Source organism: Globicephala melas, chromosome X (genome assembly GCF_963455315.2).
Source record: "Globicephala melas chromosome X, mGloMel1.2, whole genome shotgun sequence".
Taxonomy (NCBI): domain Eukaryota; kingdom Metazoa; phylum Chordata; class Mammalia; order Artiodactyla; family Delphinidae; genus Globicephala; species Globicephala melas.
In genome coordinates, this window is record NC_083335.1 from 112,765,992 (window position 1) to 112,785,808 (window position 19,817).

Here is a 19,817-nt window from a genome sequence, read left to right on the forward strand (position 1 = left end):
TATTTGTGAACAGAACTCTTGCTGAAGGCTTAAAAATTCCCTTGCTTAACCACTGATATTCAGGTTAAGACAAAGGGCAAGTTACAAAGGGCAGAATATTTTTATATGCTTCCTCCTAACCAAGTACGAATATAGAAGGAAGTTCAAAGGCAATTTCGGGTGGTACTCTCTGCCTATCTAAGACGCTCATTATCACTGGTGACACAGATCTTTGCCTTTGAGCAATTTAAATAACTTCTGATGACTTAGTAAGCAGATTCTGTGTGTTAACCAAATTTAGTGTAAAAAAAAGAAGAAGAAGGATGTCAAGATGGCACTTCCCTTGGGAAAAAGAGCTGAACAGTATTTTAAGGACTCTGGCAGTGAGAAGCAGGTGACTGAGACAGGATGGAACAAATGGTGTTTTAAAATAAGTGATAAGTTTTATTTCTTCAGCTGGGTGGTAGGTACCATTTTTATTTTTTTAAACGTTCACTCTTCATGAAGAGTATTTCATTAAAAATACATATGTGATGGCAATTCCCTGGTGGTCCAGTGGTTAAGACTCCGTGCTTCCACTGCAGGGGGCACGGGTTCAATCCCTGGTTGGGGAACTAAGATCCCGCACGCTGTGCAGCATGGCGAGAAAGAAAAATAAAAGTGAAAATGACTCTGACTTTGGTGTATGGTGTTCAGATTGCTATGAGGAAAACAAGTAGGCTAACTTCAAAACAGAATCCTTTTCCAACCACAGAAAATTTTAGCAACAAATCCTCTCTCGTTTGGCCCAAGGCCAATAAGAATTTTAAGAGAGATGACAAAATATGATTATTGAATATGATTAGAAATAACAGTAAGGTAACTTGCAATTTTTATGAAGATTTTTAAACTCACACTCTACCTGGTTTTTTCTGAGATACAACTCACATACCATAAAATTCACCCTTTTAAAGTGTACAGTTAAGTATAATCACTAAGTCGTACAACTATCACCACTGTCTAATTTCAGAAACCCCATGCCCATGAGCAGTCACTCCCGAGGCTCCCTCCTCCAGGTCCCTGGCAGCCACTACTCTACTTCCTGTTTCCATGGATTTGCCAATTCTAGACATTTCATATTAAGTGGAATCATATAATTTGCGGTCTTTTGTGTCTGGTTTCTTTCACTTAGCATAATAGTTTAAAGCTTCACCCACAATGTATGAAGACTTCATTCCTTTCTACCACTGAATAATATTCCATGTACAGACAGACCACATTTTGTTTATCCACTCATCAGCTGATGGGTAACTGTGTTGTTTGGACTTTACAGCTATCATGAATAATGCCGCCTTGAGCACTCCTGGACACGTTTTTGTGTGGACACGTTTTCAACCCTCTTGGGAATATAACTAGATGTAGAACTGCAGGGTCGCATGGTAACATTATGTGTAACTTTTTAAGACTCCTTCTGCTTTTACACATTTAACTGGGGCTGCTAATATTGAAGAAATTTGTCTTGTTCGTAAGGAATTAAAAATTTATAGAAATATGAAAAATAATTTTAAGTTTGCCAAGTTAACAGAAAATGGGTATAATACGAAGGATCACTCCAACTCAGCATATAGAAAACCAAACAAATTTAAACACTGTTAATCTCAGGTAGAATAAGTATAAAAAACGTAGGGGCAACCAGTAAGCTTAAAATAAAAGGAGAATTCAGATTTCCTAATGAGATTTACTGTACCGCATTCTTCATCCTGAATCTCAAACACAGCAGAAGAAAACATACCCTTGAAAACCAGTGTTAACCCACTTCTTGAACTTCACCCAACGTTATATCGTCTCTAAAGTTTTGTGACTAGGTTTAAAATAAAATGATCAAATAAATACACAGTTTTCACAGTAAATTTTGGTCAGACTACATTAAAGATGCAAAGAAGGCAAATCAAATACTACTTCCGTCTGGGACTTCCCTGGTGATCCAGTAGTTAGGACTCCGCGCTTTCACTGCCAAGGGCGCGGGTTCAACCCCTGGTCAGGGAACTAAGATCCTGCAAGCCTCATGGTGAAGCTGGGGGTGGGGACTACTCCTGTCAAATTGGCCCCAGATTTTTTTCACGAAAGCCCATTCTTGACTACTGAGAGAGAAGTAACCTCCTCCTCTGCTGTCTCGGGCCCCCCGGCACGTCACTGCAGCAGACAGGCTGCCTGCCCCACTGAAAACAACAGATGTGTCAGCTGAGCAACATTGCCCCCGACGCTGGCCATGTTCATCATCACCTGTGCTGCGGACAATACAACTCAAAGGAGCAACGTGTGAAACATGCAACCCCCAAGCTGAGGTTGTTACCTAAGGTTTTGTCTTTGTTCCTGTCGCACTCTGAATCTTGCTGACCATCAGGAGGATCTGTTCGAGCCTCTCGCCCAGGAATTTCCTCCCTTGACTCTCGTGTGCAGTACTCTGGGCTCACCAAACTCCTGCCCTTCGTGATAAAGTCACTGTGTGCATCCTCTTCCAAGGAATGCTTGTTACTTGTGCCACCACAGTGTGAGCCTTGATGCTGAAGAATATCATTGGACTGAGAGTTATGCAACATATCCGTTTTCACCCCTAGCCCGCACATTCCAGCTTCTTCCATTGTGCCAATCACAAACTAGAGGGAAGGGGAGAGGAGAAAAAAAGATGGGAAGGGGGGTTAAATTAAATGTAATCAATGTTTACAATCCATCACACACCACAGGTTGACAGCTTTTTCCTTTCTTAGTTGTTTGTAAAACCGATGTAAACATGGTAATTTCTAAGTTTCGCTGAAAGGTGACCTCACTGTAAATAAGAAAATTAAAGTTAAGATGGCCAAAAAACACACGGAAAGATGCTTAATATCACTAATTATCAGAGAAATGCAAATCAAAACTACAATGAGGTATTACCTCACACCAGTCAGAATGGCCATCATCAAAAAATCTACAAACAATAAATGCTGGAGAGGGTGTGGAGAAAAGGGAACCCTCTTGCACTGTTGGTGGGAATGTAAATTGATACAGCCAATATGGAGAACAGTACGGAGGTCCCTTAAAAAACTAAAAATAGAATTACCATATGATCCAGCAATCCCACTACTGGGCATATACCCTGAGAATACCATAATTCAAAAAGATACATGCACTGCAGCACTACTGACAATAGCCAGGACATGGAAGCAACCTAAATGTCCATCAACAGAGGAATGGATAAAAGCAGATATGCTACATATATACAATGGAATACTACTCAGCCATAAAAAAGCATGAAATGCCATTTGCAGCAACATAGATGGACCAAGAGATTATCATACTGAGTAAAGTAAGTCAGAAAGAGAAAGACAAATATCATATGATATCGTTTATATGCAGAATCTAAAAAAATGGTACAGAGCTTCCCTGGTGGCGCAGTGGTTGAGAGTCCGCCTGCCGATGCAGGGGACACGGGTTCGTGCCCCGGTTTGGGAGGATCCCACATGCCGCGGAGCGGCTGGGCCCGCGAGCCATGGCCGCTGAGCCTGTGCGTCCGGAGCCTGTGCTCTGCAACGGGAGAGGCCACAACAGTGAGAGGCCCGCATACCACAAAAAAATAAATAAATAAATAAATTTTTTAAATGGTATAAATGAACTTATTTACAAAACAGAAATAGACTCACAGATGTAGAAAACTTACAGTTACCATGGGGGAAAGGGGGGGAAGGATAAACTGGGAGGTTGGGATTGACAGATACACACTACTATATATCAAAATAGATAACTAATAAGGACCTACTGTATAGCACAGGGAACTCTACTCAATACTCTGTAATGGCCTATACGGGAAAAGAACCTAAAAAACAGTGGATATATGTGTATGTGTAACTGATTCACTTTGCTGTACACCTGAAACTAACACAACATTGTAAATCAACTATACTCCAATAAAAATAAAAATTAAAAAAAGAAAGAAAATTAAAGTTAAAACAAATCACAGAACTCAGTGGTACCAAAGGAAGCAAGAAATGCCATTTAGTTGTACATCTAAACTTGTTTCAAAAAAAAAAGTATCAAGTTGTGTTAGTGCCCTAGCCAATAAAAAATAAACATATTTCCTTATAAAAATTCACCACTTAAAATAATTAGCATCTTAAAAGACATGAAATTATCCCAAGTTAACGAATGTTAATTATTCTGGTCTTAGCCTCTAGGACACAGTACAGCAGAGATGGCTCACTGGCTGTCCAGTAGAAACCCAGGCTCCTCCACAATCCTGTGGAGCCGGGACTGGTGGCCAAGTGCTCAGACCGGCCGACACTTCCCAGCCCCTGTCATCTGGCCGGGACTTCCATGCAAAGTTGCCACCAATAAAATGTGAGCCCAAGGAATGACTTTTCCTTCTGCAACAAAACTTTTTTTAGAAGCACACATTCTTTCTCCTCCATCTCTTTCCCATTCTGGCTGGACGCAGAGGTCTCCAAGACCCCAAGAGATGGCAGAGCCACAGGATGAAAGCAGCCCGCACCCCTAAAGCTCACATACCTATACAAGGAAAGCCATCTGTCTTACTAAGAACACCCACACTGGGCTATCAGATGAGAAAGAGAATACCTTTCTCTCTTATAAAGCCACAGACATTGTGAGAATTAGGTTTTAAACAGCTACCCCTGCCCTAACAAATACAGACAGCAGGCATGGGACAGACAGCTTCATTCTAGTATTTTATTCTCCATCAGTACTTTAAACTTCTCCTCTCTTCTATCATAATGTTAACCCATTTACTTATGGGGTGGTGTGTGTTTTTCCCCTGGTTGACACTACTTGGTCATATGATGGGGCACAAACTTAAATTCTGTGTATTTCCTCTCTGCGTGAAAGAGGGCCTCTTCCTTTTTTGAATAACATAACTGATGGGGAGGTGGCTAATACCTTTCTCTTATTACAAGTGGACAAAAGCTACTCTACAAAGTTAATAGGAAAAGAGAGATTTATTTTTTCAAGTTACAATAGTATCCAGCTGAAGAAATGACGATAATTTAAAGTATCAAAGTAGCAGAGGATGGAGAGGTTAAGGGAACTAAATCCGCATCTTTTATAGTCCAACGTTGATAAATCAAGTACTGTGCTTTCGCAAGAACAAACTGGTGCAGCCACTTTTAAAACCTTTTGCAATATGGCTACCTTCCAATCCAGTTAATTCTACCCCTAGGATTTTACCCTAGTATGTACAGATGTGCAGCCAAAGGCCAAGAATGTTTAAAACCACACTATTTGTAATTGCCCCCGAATGAAATCAACCCAAATTTCTATCAACAGAAGAATGGATGCATTGTGGTGTGTTCATACCATCCAGCAGTGAGAACGAAGTACTGCTACATGCAGCAACAGGGATGAGTCTCATAGAATTTTGTGAGGAAGGTGCCAGAAGAAAACATACTACAGGAAACTATTTACATATAAAGTTCAGAAACAAGCAAAACTAATCAATGGTGCCAGAAATCAAGATTGTGTTCACCGCTGGGGGTGGGGCCTTCTGGGGTGCTCGGTAATAGTCTGTTTCTTGATCTAGGTGGGGTAACGTAGATGTTCACTTTGTGAAAATTCATTAAGCCTAAACCTTTATGATTTGGATACTTTTCTGAATGTATGTTTTACTTCAGTAAGGTTTATTTTAAAAGTTGCAATTTATATATTATTCCAGCATTATGAAGAACCAAAACAGAAATATTTTCCTCTGGGGAGAGAGATTAGAGATGCATTCTTTTCTGATACTACTTTTTAAAAAATGTGCCTGTTACACTTTTTCTTAAAAAAATTAATGCATTAAGGAGAAATGCGTTTTTTAGAGTTATGGTTTGATGCTACACTCAAATTCTTTCCAAAAAATTCTCTTCCATACGTAATGCAGTCCATAAAGCAGTATTTCTCAAATGTAATCCAGAGATATTAGGTCTACAAAAAATTACCAAGGATTTAGGAAATGTCTTTTGTTAAATTTCATTACTGCAGAAACTTCTTAAAGTCCTTGATAGGCCCAAATAACATACAGAAGTATTAATATCAAGCCAAATGCAAAGTGATCTTTTTTTTTTTTTTTGGCTGTGCCATGCGGCTTACAGAATCTTAGTTCCCTGACCAGGGACTGAACCTGGGCCCTCGGCAGTGAAAGTGCAGAGTCCTAACCACTGGACCACCAGGGAATTCCTGCCAAGTGATCATTTTAATGCTACATTATACACAGAACTACTAGTCCCACCTCTATTTTATACCAAATATTAAACTGTCATATACTCGTTGGGCAGATGGATAATGTTAACAGAGATCCTTTATGCAAAAGCAATACTGAGAAGAAGAAAAAAAAAAAACAACCTAGGGCTTCCCTGGTGGCACAGTGGTTGAGAGTCCGCCTGCCAATGCAGGGGACACGGGTTCGTGTCCCGGTCCGGGAGGATCCCACATGCCGCGGAGCGGCTGGGCCCGTGAGCCACGGCCGCTGAACCTGCGCATCCGGAGCCTGTGCTCCGCAGCGGGAGAGGTCACAACAGTGAGAGGCCTGCGTACCGCAAAAAAAAAAAAACCCCAACCCAGTGCTATTAATACCATCTTCCCCAACTTTTTAAAAATTAATTAATTTTTATTTTTGACTGCGTTGGGTCTTTGCTGCTGTGTGTGGGCATTCTCTAGTTGTGGTGAGCAGGGGCTACTCTTCGTTGCGGTGTGTGAGCTTCTCATTGCGGTGGCTTCTCTTGTTGCGGAGCACAGGCTCTAGGCGCGTGGGCTTCAGTAGTTGTGGCTCGTGGGCTCTAGAGCGCAGGCTCGGTAGTTGTGGCACACGGGCTTAGGTGCTCTGCAGCATGTGGAATCTTCCCGGACCAGGGCTCGAACCCGTGTCCCCTGCATTGGCAGACGGATTCTTAACCACTGCGCCACCAGGGAAGTCCCCCCAATTTTTAAAAAATAATTTTTAAACCGATTCCCTGAAAACCATTAGCCCAATATTAAGAATAGGGCTACAAAACCACAATGCTGGCTTTAAACACTGATGAAAGTCTGTTAAAAGAAAATTAAAATGGAAGATTGCTTATCTCTAAGACAGAATTTCTCAGAAGCATAATGATAATAAAACTCACAAAATACCAGAAAACATGGTGTCAAGCAATATCAAAAATATAATGAGCAAGCAATTTGTTGGAAGAAGCAGGAACATAAATAATTTTCACCAAGAAAACCCAAGGCCTCTCCTAAGATCAATTTTATTGAGAAGCCTACCTGAGGATTGGAATTGGTTATTTCTAGTTTCCCAGTTCAATTAGTGATTTTTCATAACACCTTTATTGAGATATAATTCACATACCATCCAATTCACTAGTTTTTAGTGTATTCACAAAGTTGTGCAACGATCACCACAATCTATTTTAGAATACTTTGGTCACCTCAAAATGAAACTCAGTACCCTTTTCAGCTATAAACCCCTAATCCGCCGAAAACTCCCAGCCCTAGGCAATTAATGTGCTTTCTGTCTCTATAGATGTGGTTATCCTGAACATTTCATATAAATGGAATCATACAATATGTGACCTTTTGTGTCTAGCTTCTTTCACACAGCATAATGATTTCAAGGTTCCTCCACATGGTAGCATGTATCAGTACTTAATTTCTTTTTATTACCAAATAATATTCCACTGTATGGACAGACCATATTTTGTTTATCCATTCATCAGCAGATGGACATTTAGATTATTTTCAATTTTGGCTATTATGATTATTTTCAACTTTGGCTATTATAAATAATTTTGCTATGAACATAAATGTACAAATCTTCGTGGGGACATCTGTTTACATTTCTCCAGGGTATATACCTAGGAGTGGAACTGCTGGGTCATATGGTCACTTTATGTATAACCCTTTGAGAACCCGCCACACTTCTTCTAATCGATTGCACCATTTTACATTCTCACCAGCAGTGGGTGAGGGTTCCAATTTCTCCACATCTTCATCAACACTTGTTATTGTCTGTCCTTTTCATTATAGCCATCATAGTTGGTGTGAAGGTATCTAACTTAATGACCAGTGATGCTGAGAACATTTTCATGTGCTTATTGACCATTTGTATACTTCCTCTGGAGAGATGTTTATCCAGATCCTTTGCCCATTTTTACATTTGGGTTATTTGTTATTTTATTATTGAGTTGTAAGAGTTCTTTATAGACACTGGATACAAGTCCTTTATCAGAGGTATGATTTGCAAATATTTTCTCTTAAGACTGTCCTTCATTCTCTCAATTTTGGAGAAAACTCACAGTATATTTATTCACCTATTTCAAAATGCCATAGGTGATTTAACTGCAAGTTATGCTGGCTTTCAGATTAAAGGCATATAGGTCAATTACAACTACCAGAGACAGAAAAAAGACAGGTTAGAAAGGCCAAAATGTTCACCTAACTCAAAATAATAGCTGGTGGCAGGCTTCCCTGGTGGCACAGGGGTTAAGAATCCGCCTGCCAACACAGGGGACACGGGTTCGAGCCCTGGTCCAGGAAGATCCCACATGCCGTGGAGCAACGAAGCCCATGCGCCACAACTACTGAGCCTGCGCTCTAGAGCCTGTGAGCCACAACTACTGAACCTGTGTACCACAACTACTGAAGCCTGCGTGCCTAAAGCCCGTGCTCCGCAACAAGAGAAGCCACCACAACGAGAAGCCCGCGCACCGCAATGAAGAGTAGCCCCCGCTCACCGCAGTAGAGAAAGCCCGCGCGCAGCAACGAAGACCCAATGCAGCCAAAAATAAATAAGTTTAAAAATAGCCAGTGGCACTGAGCATAAATAAGGATGTTAAATTAATCTGTATAGCGCACAACCATCATATCTAACGTTATCCTTCTAATTTTATTTCATCATTATCTTTAGCTAACACTACTTCTTTTTTGTCTTTCCAGACACTCCTTTCACCTTGAAATTCCTGCCATACATATTACATTATCACTTATTTGGTATGTACATCCTCCTAGATAGCGACAGCTTATGCATAAAAGGTGCTCAAGTGCCAAATGAGTGGAAAACACGAGGGGCCAAAATGGCTGCTTAAAACAAGCCATGGGAAGTATCTATAGAGAAAAACACCACTATTATTATTTTATCATTAGAAGCAGGACAGTATTACATTTCCCTTCTCTCCTGTACAGTTAAGTTTGATTTATTCTTCACATTTGCTAATGAAAGACTTACTCTGGCTCTACAAAATCTTTTTGTTTATGAATAAGCCCAGTTAGAGCTGGGCTTGTTTCCAACCCTAGTCTACAAATACTCTTGATATAGTAGGCCCCAATTTTCCCCACTTGAGGTTCCGCACTGGACCATTTGATATGAAGCAAATTCTTAGGGCCAATAACTTTATTTAAATTGTAAATGATTTCTCAGCCTTCAACTCCTTAAGCAGAGAATTCTCTATCACATGGCCAATACAACTTCCTACTCTGCCCTCTTTGACACCCATTCTGGATGCCTTTGCTTGGTACACTCTCTTGGATAAACAACAGCAACAACAGCTAGCACTTATACAGCAAATACTACAGCCAGGCACTACTGTAAGCACCTTCCTATACTCACTAATTTAATCCTCACAATAATGTCAAGAGACAGTTACCATTATTATCTCTATTTTACATGTGAGCAAACGGTGGCGTGGTAAAGTTAAGTACCTAGCTGAAGGTCACAGACAGTAAATTGCCCAGCAAAGATCTGAACCCTGGCCAACTAATTTCCGAGTCCACGCTCTTAACCACAACGATGTACTGCTTCATGAGTCACCTTTGTCTACCGTACAAACACCCTTGTCCTGACCGAGCCGTCTTACAGAAGTCTATTTGATAACGGGGAGAGATGCTCCCAAAGTATTAAACATAAAAAGAAATTACAAAATAGTATGCACCATGTATTATGTATATATACACAGACACACAAAGTATTGGGAGGAAATACATCTAGAAACAGATGAATTTGGGAATTCCCTGGAGGCTCAGTGGTTAGGACTCTGTGCTCTCACTGCCTGTGTTCAATCCATGGTCGGGGAACCAAGATCCTACAAGCCACGCGGCCCAAAAAAAAAAAAAAAAACAGTTCAAAAACTTTCACTTATGCTCCTTCAAATATTGTTGAAGCTAAAGAACCACCTTTCTTTGGCTTATTTTGTTTAAAAGAGCTTAAATGTTTTTAGTGATGGTTGTTCTTTTACTAAGACTGGTCTAAAGGAAAAAACAAAAAAGCCAACAACCACATTCACTCTCAAATTATTTCAACTACAATCTGCTTAAACCAGCTTGAATGCCTTTGACCAGTGCCAGACACGTGCTGAGCGCAGACACTCCCTGTGGAGAGCTGGGCGGCCACAGGAGGGGCAGGGGGGAAAGGCTGTGTACACAGATGCATTTCCCCATCCCCGCCAGAGGTCCTGAGCTCGCCTCTAGTTCCCAAAGAGTCTCGAGAAACTTATCAAGTAGGTAAAGGTAAACCTTCAGAACCTACAAGCCCCATTACCCCATTTAACCTTCTCCGCGCCACTGAGAGGTGGGTCTTAGGAAAATGAGACTCAGTGACATGAAGTAACTTGCCCAAGATCATATTCAAGTCAGTAAAATGGGCCAGTAAAACTCAAAACCAGGTCTGTCAAATTCAAGAGCCTATGTTCTCTCCATTACACCACTCCTTTCCCTTCACACATCAGCCTTGGAAAATGAAAGTTCAAAGTCAAACAAAGAAATCGGAGACATTAAATGTCTAAAAATACATACCATGCTAGATATACCAGCACGAATTTAGGAAAACATTGGGAAAGAGCTGGAGCGTTTTTAGCAGTAATTAACTCTGGGGTTTAGGGAGGCGAGACAACACTAATTTGGGAGTAGAGACATCTTTAAATAATTTTAAGTGATTATATTTAAGACATTGAAGGTTTTTTTTTTAAAAAAAAACTTTTTGTGTCTTAGGATTAAACTAAATTATCTCTAAAAATCCTTTCAACCCTATGTTTCTAATAATTTCCTCTAAGAGTCATCAACGACGAAGCAGGAATGTGAAGACACAGAGCGCACGCCTGCCTGGCCTCAGACACCAGGCGCTTCCCACTCTCAGCATGGCCACGACCAGCCTTATTTGGTTTTGAAAATATGAACCTCTTTTGTAAATGTTTCCAGTATTTTGAGGGGCTTTTACATTTCCAAATACAAATTTTACAAACAAACCTACCCATAAAACTTACATTTTCATATGCTTTTTTATTTGTTATTTTTTTAAATAAGTGGTTGGAGTTGGTAGGTTCATGTGCTTTTTAAATTAGAAAAGTGGCAGAAGATCTAAATAGATATTTCTCCAAAGACCCAAAAGGCACATGAAAAGATACTCAACATTGCTAATTATTAGAGGAACGCAAATCAAAACTACAGTGAGGTTATTACCTCACACCAGTCAGAATGGCCATCATCAAAAAGTCTACAAAACAATAAATGCTGGAGAGGGTGTGGAGAAAAGGGAACCCTCTTGCACTGTTAGCGGGAATTTAAGTTGGTACAGCCACTGTGGAGAACAGTATGGAGGTTGCTTAAAAAACTAAAAATAGAACTACCATATGACCCAGCAATCCCCCTACTGACATATACCCTGAGAAAACCATAATTTGAAAAGATACACGCACCCCAATGTTCACTGCAGCACTATTTACAATAGCCAAGACATAGAAGCAACCTAAATGTAGGTTGGATACATGGATAAAGTAGGTTGGATACATGGATAAATGGATAAAGATGTGATACACACACACACACACACACACACACGATATACTACTCAGCCATAAAAAAAAGAAGGAAATAATGCCATTTGCAGCAACACAGATGGACCTAGAGATTATCATATTAAGTGAAGTCAGAGAAACACAAATATATGGTATCACTTATATGTAGAATCTAAAAAGACGATACAAATGAACTTATTTACAAAACAGAAACAGACTAACAGACATAGAAAACAAACTTATGGTTACCAAAGGGGAAAGAGGAGGGAGAGGGATAAATTAGGAATTTGGGAGTAACATATACACCCCACTATATATAAAATAGAAATAAGGACCTACTGTATAGCACAGGGAACTACACTCAGTATTTTGTAATAACCTACATAGGGAAAGAATCTGAAAAAGAAAATATATTTGTATAACAATCACTTTTTTTTTTTTTTTTTTGGCTGCGTTGGGTCTTTGTTGCTGCGTGCGGGCTTTCTCTAGTTGTGGCAAGCGGGGGCTACTCTTCACTGCGGTGCGCAGGCTTCTCATTGCAGTGGCTTCTCTTTTGTTGTGGAGCACGGGCTCTAGGTGCGCGGGCTTCAGTAGTTGTGGCACCTGGGCTCAGCAGTTGCGGGACACAGGCTCTAGAGCGCAGGCTCAGTAGTTGTGGCACACAGGATTAGTTGCACCGCGGCATGTGGGATCTTCCCGGACCAGAGATTGAACCTGTGTCCCCTGCACTGGCAGGTAGATTCTCAACCACTGTGCCACCAGGGAAGTCCCTAAAAAATTTTAAAATGGCGTCATTTCAAACTGGTAAAGGAAATAAACGATTTGAGATATCTCCCAAGTCATATGGGGGGAAAAAGTGATAACCCATCACACCCCTCCAGATATATCAAGATTGAAACGTGAAAAATGAAAACCACAAAGAACTAGAAGTTCAAAGTGAAACTTTGGGGCTTCCCTGGTGGCACAGTGGTTGAGAATCCGCCTGCCGATGCAGGGGACACGGGTTCGTGCCCCAGTCCGGGAAGATCCCACATGCCGCGGAGCGGCTAGGCCCGTGAGTTATGGCCGCTGAGCCTGCGCGTCCGGAGCCTGTGCTCCGCAACGGGAGAGGCCACAACAGTGAGAGGCCCGCGTACTGCAAAAAAAAACAAACAAAAAAGCAGTATTATATTTTTTCACTATTCCACCACACCCCAGCCTCAGAGTCTGAAGAGTTGCAGGAGTTTCTTTCGAGTCATTTCAGGTCATCTTCTCCCTTCACCCTGCTCAACAGACCTCTGGGTCTGTCCCCACAAATCTTTACACTACACCTTCTCCTATAGTAGGAACACGATCTACTAAGCATGAATTTTTGTAGCCGTTCTGATACATCTCCTTCTTAAAACAATTATGAAAACTAAAATATCTCATTTAAACTTGGCCTCAATCTATAACTACGGCTAGGACATCTACCAAATCATTTTACCAGTTGAAAAAAAAATAGGTTCAATCATGGACAGTTAACTCTTCCCAAGTAGAATCAGACAGTCAACAGCTAAGCCTATACATAGAACACACAAAAGAGGGTTAACATACTGTATATAAGGCTAAGTTCTGACTGAAGGGAGAAAGGAAAAAAACCTAACATTTACTAATTGCTATGTGGTAGACATTTAAAATACTTTATTTAGTTGAGCCTTACAATTCTAAGACAGTGAGAATATTACTTCATTATACAGATAAACTAGGGAACAAAGTAGGAAGTGAGTGAGGGAAAAAAAGCCATGATTTGAGACCTACATGTACTGAGCCTGGTATGAAAGTAGTGTTTCTATGTCCTAAAGAATCACATCTGAAGTTAAGAAACGTGAAAACTACCCAAATGTCCATTGATGGATGAATTGATAAATAAAATATGGTAAAGGCATACCTGGTTTTATTGTGCTTCACAAATATTGCGTTTTTTACAAATTGAAGGTTTGTGGCAACTCTGCATGGTCAGATGACGATTAGGACTTTTTAGCAATAACGTATTATTTAATTAAGGTATGTACATTGCTTTTTTAGATATAACACTACTGCACACTTAATAGACTACACTATAGTGTAAACAACTTTATATGCACTAAAAAACCAAAAAATTCGTCTGACTCACTTTATTATGTTATTTGCTTTACTGTGGTGGTCTGGAACTGAACCTGCAATATCTCCAAGGTGCACCTGTATATACGTACATTAGGATATTATTCAACCTTAAAAAGGAAGAAAATTCTTTTTTTTTTTTTTTTTTTGCGGTACACGGGCCTCTCACTGTTGTGGCCTCTCCCACTGCGGAGCACAGGCTCTGGATGCGCAGGCCCAGCGGCCATGGCTCACGGGCCCAGCCGCTCCGCGACATGTGGGATCTTCCCGGACCGGGGCACGAACCCGGGTCCCCTGCATCGGCAGGCGGACTCCCAACCACTGCGCCACCAGGGAAGCCCAGGAAGAAAATTCTGACACATGCTACAACATGGATGAACCCTGAAGAAGACATTATGTTATGTGAAAAAAGTCAGACACAAAAGAACATAGTATGATTCCCCTTATATGAAATACCTGGAGTAGCCAAATTCATAGAGAAAGAAAACAGAATGGTGGTTGCTTGCCACGGGCAGGGCAGGGGGAATGGAGTACAGAGGTTCAGTTTGGGAAGATTAAAAGGTTCTGGAGATGCATGGTGGTGTAGCTTGCACAACACTGTTAACCTCTTAATGCCAATGAACTGTACGCCTAAAAATGGTTAAAATGGTAAATTTTATGTTATATATATTTTACCCCCACCCCCCCCAAAAAAATCATGATGAATCACAATTTCAAATATTCAAGTCTTTAGCAAATAAAATCTAACTTTATACTGGTCATCAGGAGTTAGTGTAAAAATATTCCAGTTGCTAGAATTACTGAATTGCTCCATTAGCAAGATAAAGCAGTTGAGTCAGTAATAAATGGTATGCCACATTCCTCAGAACAAGTCTTAGGCAAAGGCCCATGAAAAATAAGCCTATTCTCTTCTGACAGAATACAGAATAATCTTGGGAAAGATGAAACAAGAAAGAGCAGTCCCCACTTCTGATAAAACCAGAGGGCAGGGCTTCCCTGGTGGCGCAGTGGTTAAGAATCCGCCTGCCAATGCAGGGGACACGGGTTCGAGCCCTGGTCCGGGAAGACCCCACAGGCCCCGGAGCAACTAAGCCCGTGCACCACAACTACTGAGCCTGCACTCCAGAGTCCGCAAGCCACAACTCCTGAGCCCACGTACTACAACTACTGAGCCCGCGTGTCACAAATACTGAAGCCCACACGCCTAGAGCCTTGCTCTGCATGCAAGAAGAGAAGCCACTGCAATGAGAAGCCCGCGTGCTGCAACCAAGCGTGACCCCGGCTCACGACAACTAGAGGAAGCCCGCGCACAGCAACGAAGACCCAATGCAGCCAAATAAATAAATAGATAGATAAACAAAATTTATTACAAAAAAAACCAACCAAACACAGGAGAGCAGCTAACAGCAGCCAGGTGGTGACCAGGACATTTTAAAGCTTCAGAATCCTGGAAGGCTCAGGAATTCTGAGCTACCTCTGAAGACAGAGGAAGAAATTGGTTATCAGGTGGGCAAATAGCAGTGTCTGCCACAGTTTAAAACAAAATGAAGGAAGAGCAGTATAAGCGTATTCTGAGATACAGAGGCAAACAGATGAAACTGCTAAGGATGTAAAATGGTGGTTTCTGGGAAGTGGGAATTGGGATGGGGACAAGCAGTTCGGGGTTTTGCTCTTCTGAAAGCCTTGCGTCATTTGACCTTTAAAATTAGGTATATACATCACTTAGATTTTTTTTTTTTTAAGCTGCTTTTGAAATGGGTATGGGGGAAAAGGCATGCAAGCACTGTAGATGGGAATATAAAGTTGTACAAACTTTCCGAATGGCAGCTGGGTAATATGTTTCTAAAATATGGGAAACATTATTAGATATAACGCACATTAACAAAAGCTCCCTGGGGTAATCAATAATTTTTAGGTATGCAAAAAGACCCTGAAACCAAAAAGTTTGAGAACTGCTGCCCGGCTGCAGTAGAGGAGGAACAGAGAAAGACGAGAGGCCAGCTCAGTGAAAGCATGGTCTGAGAGGGCTCCCAAACCAAGCAGATCCATCTCTAGGGAACACACCCTGGGACCGGGTGGGAGGACAGAGAGAAGAGTGTCCTTTCCTTCCTGTTCAACCACACCTAACAAATCAGCCTCTTTCCCTTTTGGTTAAGTCACTACAGTACCAATCACTATAATCCACATGGGTGGTGAGGGAGAATTGGTATAAGCCATTTTCCCTTGGCCTTTCTTTGTTGCTCTGGTTCATTCAAAAGCCTCTCCAACAGTAGTTGATATACTTCCTTGCTGAATCCTCAGAACTGTCTTAAAGGCAGGTATGATGAACAACAGCCTCAGTGATCAGGTAATCTTTTTTTTTTTTTTTTTTTTTTTTGCAGTACGTGGGCCTCTCACTGCTGTGGCCTCTCCCATTGTGGAGCACAGGCTCCAGACGCGCAGGCTCAGCAGCCACAGCTCACAGGCCCAGCCGCTCCGCGGCACCTGGGATCCTCCAGGACCAGGGCACGAACCCGCATCCCCTGCATCGGCAGGCGGACTCCCAACCACCGCGCCACCAGGGACGCCCCAGGTAATCTTAAGTAATGTGTCCAGTCACGGACCTAGGACCTAGAAAGCAGAGACTGAATTCTCTTCTTTCTCTATAATATTCCAAAGAGTATGTTCTTCCAAAGTATGTTAAAAATAAACAAGTGTGGTGATGGCCACACAATCTGAATATACTAAACACCATCGAATTCTACCCTTTAAGTGGATGAATTGTATGGCATATGAATTATACCTCAATAAAACTGTTAAACAAAAAATGAATGAACACGAGCAATGACAGAGTTCTGAGGAGGGACACAAATTGGAGGCAAGGTAAGTTTAGGAATCATCCCAACTTTTTGTTTTGTTTTTCGCTGCACAGCTTGTGGGATCTTAGTTCCCCAACCAGGAATTGAACACAGGGCCCTGGCAGCAAGAGTGCCGAGTCCTAACCACTGGACCACAAGGGAAGTCCCAAGGAGTTGTCCCAGCTTCTAACTTTAGGCAGCAAAAGGCTCCAGAGTGATGTGTCACAGCATGTAGAGGACAAGGGAGCACACAGAGGCATTAATTAGGTAAATGAGAAGAAAAGAGGGGCAAACCAGTGCTGAAGTTAGGGCAAAGGCAACTGATTTCTCCCACTGGTGAAGAAGACAAGAAGGAGCCAACAGAAGCAAGAAGAACTACAGTCCTGCAGCCTGTGGAACAAAAACCACATTCACAGAAAGACAAGATGAAAAGGCAGAGGGCTACGCACCAGATGAAGGAACAACATAAAACCCCAGAAAAACAACTACATGAAGTGGAGATAGGCAACCTTCTAGAAAAAGAATTCAGAATAATGATAGGGAAGATGACCCAGGACCTTGGGAAAAAATAGAGGCAAAGATCGAGAAGATGCAAGAAATGTTTAACAAAGACCTAGAGGAATTAAAGAACAAACAAACAGAGATGAACAATACAATAACTGAAATGAAAACTACACTAGAAGGAATCAATAGCAGTATAACTGAGGCAGAACAGATAAGTGACCTGGAAGACGGAATGGTGGAATTCACTGCTGCAGAACAGAATAAAGAAAAAAGAATGAAAAGAAATGAAGACAGCCTAAGAGACCTCTGGGACAACATTAAATGCAACAACATGCACATCATAGAGGTTCCAGAAGGAGGAGAGAGAGAAAGGACCCGAGAGAAAATATTTGAAGAGATTATCTCAAAAACTTCCCTAACATGGGAAAGGAAATAGCCACCCAAGTCCAGGAAGCGCAGAGTCCCATACAGGATAAACCGAAGGAGAAACACGCCGAGATACATAGTAATCAAATTGGCAAAAATTAAAGACAAAGAAAAATTATTGAAAGCAGCAAGGGAAAAACGACAAATAACACAAAAGGAAACTCTCATTAGGTTAACAGCTGATTTCTCAGCAGAAACTCTACAAGCCAGAAGGGAGTGGCATAATATACTTAAAGTGATGAAAGGGAAGAACCTACAGCCCAGATTACTCTACTCGGCAAGGATCTCATTCAGATTCGATGGAGAAATAAAAAGCTTTAAAGACAAGCAAAAGCTAAGAGAATTCAGCACCACCAAACCAGCCCCACAACAAATGCTAAAGGAACTTCTCTAAGTGTGAAACACAAGAGAAGGAAAGGACCTACAAAAACAAACCCAAAACAATTAAGAAAATGGTCATAGGAACATACATATCGATAATTACCTTAAACGTGAATGGATAAAATGCTCCAACCAAAACACACAGGCTTGCTGAATGGATACAAAGACAAGACCCATATATATGCTGTCTACAAGAGACCCACTTCAGACCTAGGGACACATACAGACTAAAAGTGAGGGAATGGAAAAAGATATTCCATGCAAGTGGAAATCAAAAGAAAGCTGGAGTAGCAATACTCATATCAGATAAAATAGACTTTAAAATAAAGAATGTTACAAGAGACAAGGAAGGACACTACATAACGATCAAGGGATCAATCCAAGAAAAAGATATAACAATTATAAATATATATGCACCCAACATAGGAGCACCTCAATACATAAGGCAACTGCTAACAGCTATAAAAGAGAAAATCGACAGTAACACAGTAATAGTGGGAGACTTTAATACCTCACTTACACCAATGGACAGATCATCCAGACAGAAAATTAATATGGAAACAGAAGCTTTAAATGAAACAACAGCCCACATGGATTTAATTGATATTTATAAGACATTCCATCCAAAAACAGCAGATTACACTTTCTTCTCGAGTGCGCACAGAACATTCTCCAGGATAGATCACACCTTGGGTCACAAATGAAGCCTCAGTAAATTTAAGAAAACTGAAATCATATCAAGCATCTTTTCTGACCACCACGCTATGAGATTAGAAATGAATTTACAGGGGAAAAAACGTAAAAAACACAAACACATGGAGACTAAATAATACATTAATAATTAACCAAGAGATCACTGAAGAAATCAAACAGGAAATCAAAAAATACCTAGAGACAAATGACAATGAAAACACAACAATCCAAAACCTGTGGGATGCAGCAAAAGCAGTTCTAAGAGGGAAGTTTATAGCTATACAAGGCTACCTCAAGAAACAAGAAAAATCTCAAATAAACAATCTAACCTTACACCTAAAAGAACTAGAGAAACAACAAACAAAACCTAAAGTTAGCAGAAGGAAAGAAATCATAAAGATCAGAGCAGAAATAAATGAAATAGAAACAAAGAAAACAATAGCAAAGATCAATAAAACTAAAAGCTGGTTCTTTGAGAAGATAAACAAAATTGATAAACCATTAGCCAGACGCATCAAGAAGAAGAGGGAGAGGACTCAAATCAATAAAATTAGAAATGAAAAAGGAGAAGCGACAACAGACACCACAGAAATACAAAGCATCCTAAGAAACTACTACAAGCAACTCTATGCCAATAAAATGGACAACCTGGAAGAAATGGACCAATTTTTAGAAAGGTATAACCTTCGAAGACCGAACCAGGAAGAAATAGAAAATATGAACAAACCAATCACAAGTAATGAAATTGAAACTGTGATTAAAAATCTTCCAACAAACAAAAGTCCAGGATCAGATGGATTCACAGGTGAATTCTATCAAAATTTAGAAAAGAGCTAACACCCATCTTTCTCAAACTCTTCTAAAAAATTGCAGAGGAAGGAACACTCCCAAACTCATTCTATAAGGCCACCATCATCCTGATATCAAAACCAGACAAACATACCACAAAAAAAGAAAATTACAGACCAATATCACTGATGAATAAAGATGCAAAAATCCTCAACAAAATACTAGCAAACAGAATCCAACAACACACTAAAAGGATCATATACCATGATCAAGTGGGATTTATCCCAGGGATGCAAGGATTCTTCAATATACGCAAATC

General features: G+C 40.7%; 1 protein-coding gene and 1 non-coding gene across 3 annotated transcripts in view; both read right to left on the reverse strand.

The window, feature by feature from the left end:
* TXLNG (taxilin gamma) overlaps positions 1–19,817 on the reverse strand; it is a 52,523-nt gene that overhangs the window by 23,088 nt on the left and 9,618 nt on the right. For both annotated transcript variants that reach the window (XM_060292525.1, XM_030848182.2), the window contains exon 2: positions 2,312–2,615. In XM_060292525.1, the coding sequence (XP_060148508.1) occupies positions 2,312–2,615 (304 nt within the window). The remainder of the gene's footprint in view (positions 1–2,311; positions 2,616–19,817) is intronic.
* Positions 6,086–6,158, reverse strand: TRNAE-UUC (transfer RNA glutamic acid (anticodon UUC)). Its single transcript has one exon. It is a non-coding gene; the product is annotated as a tRNA-Glu (tRNA).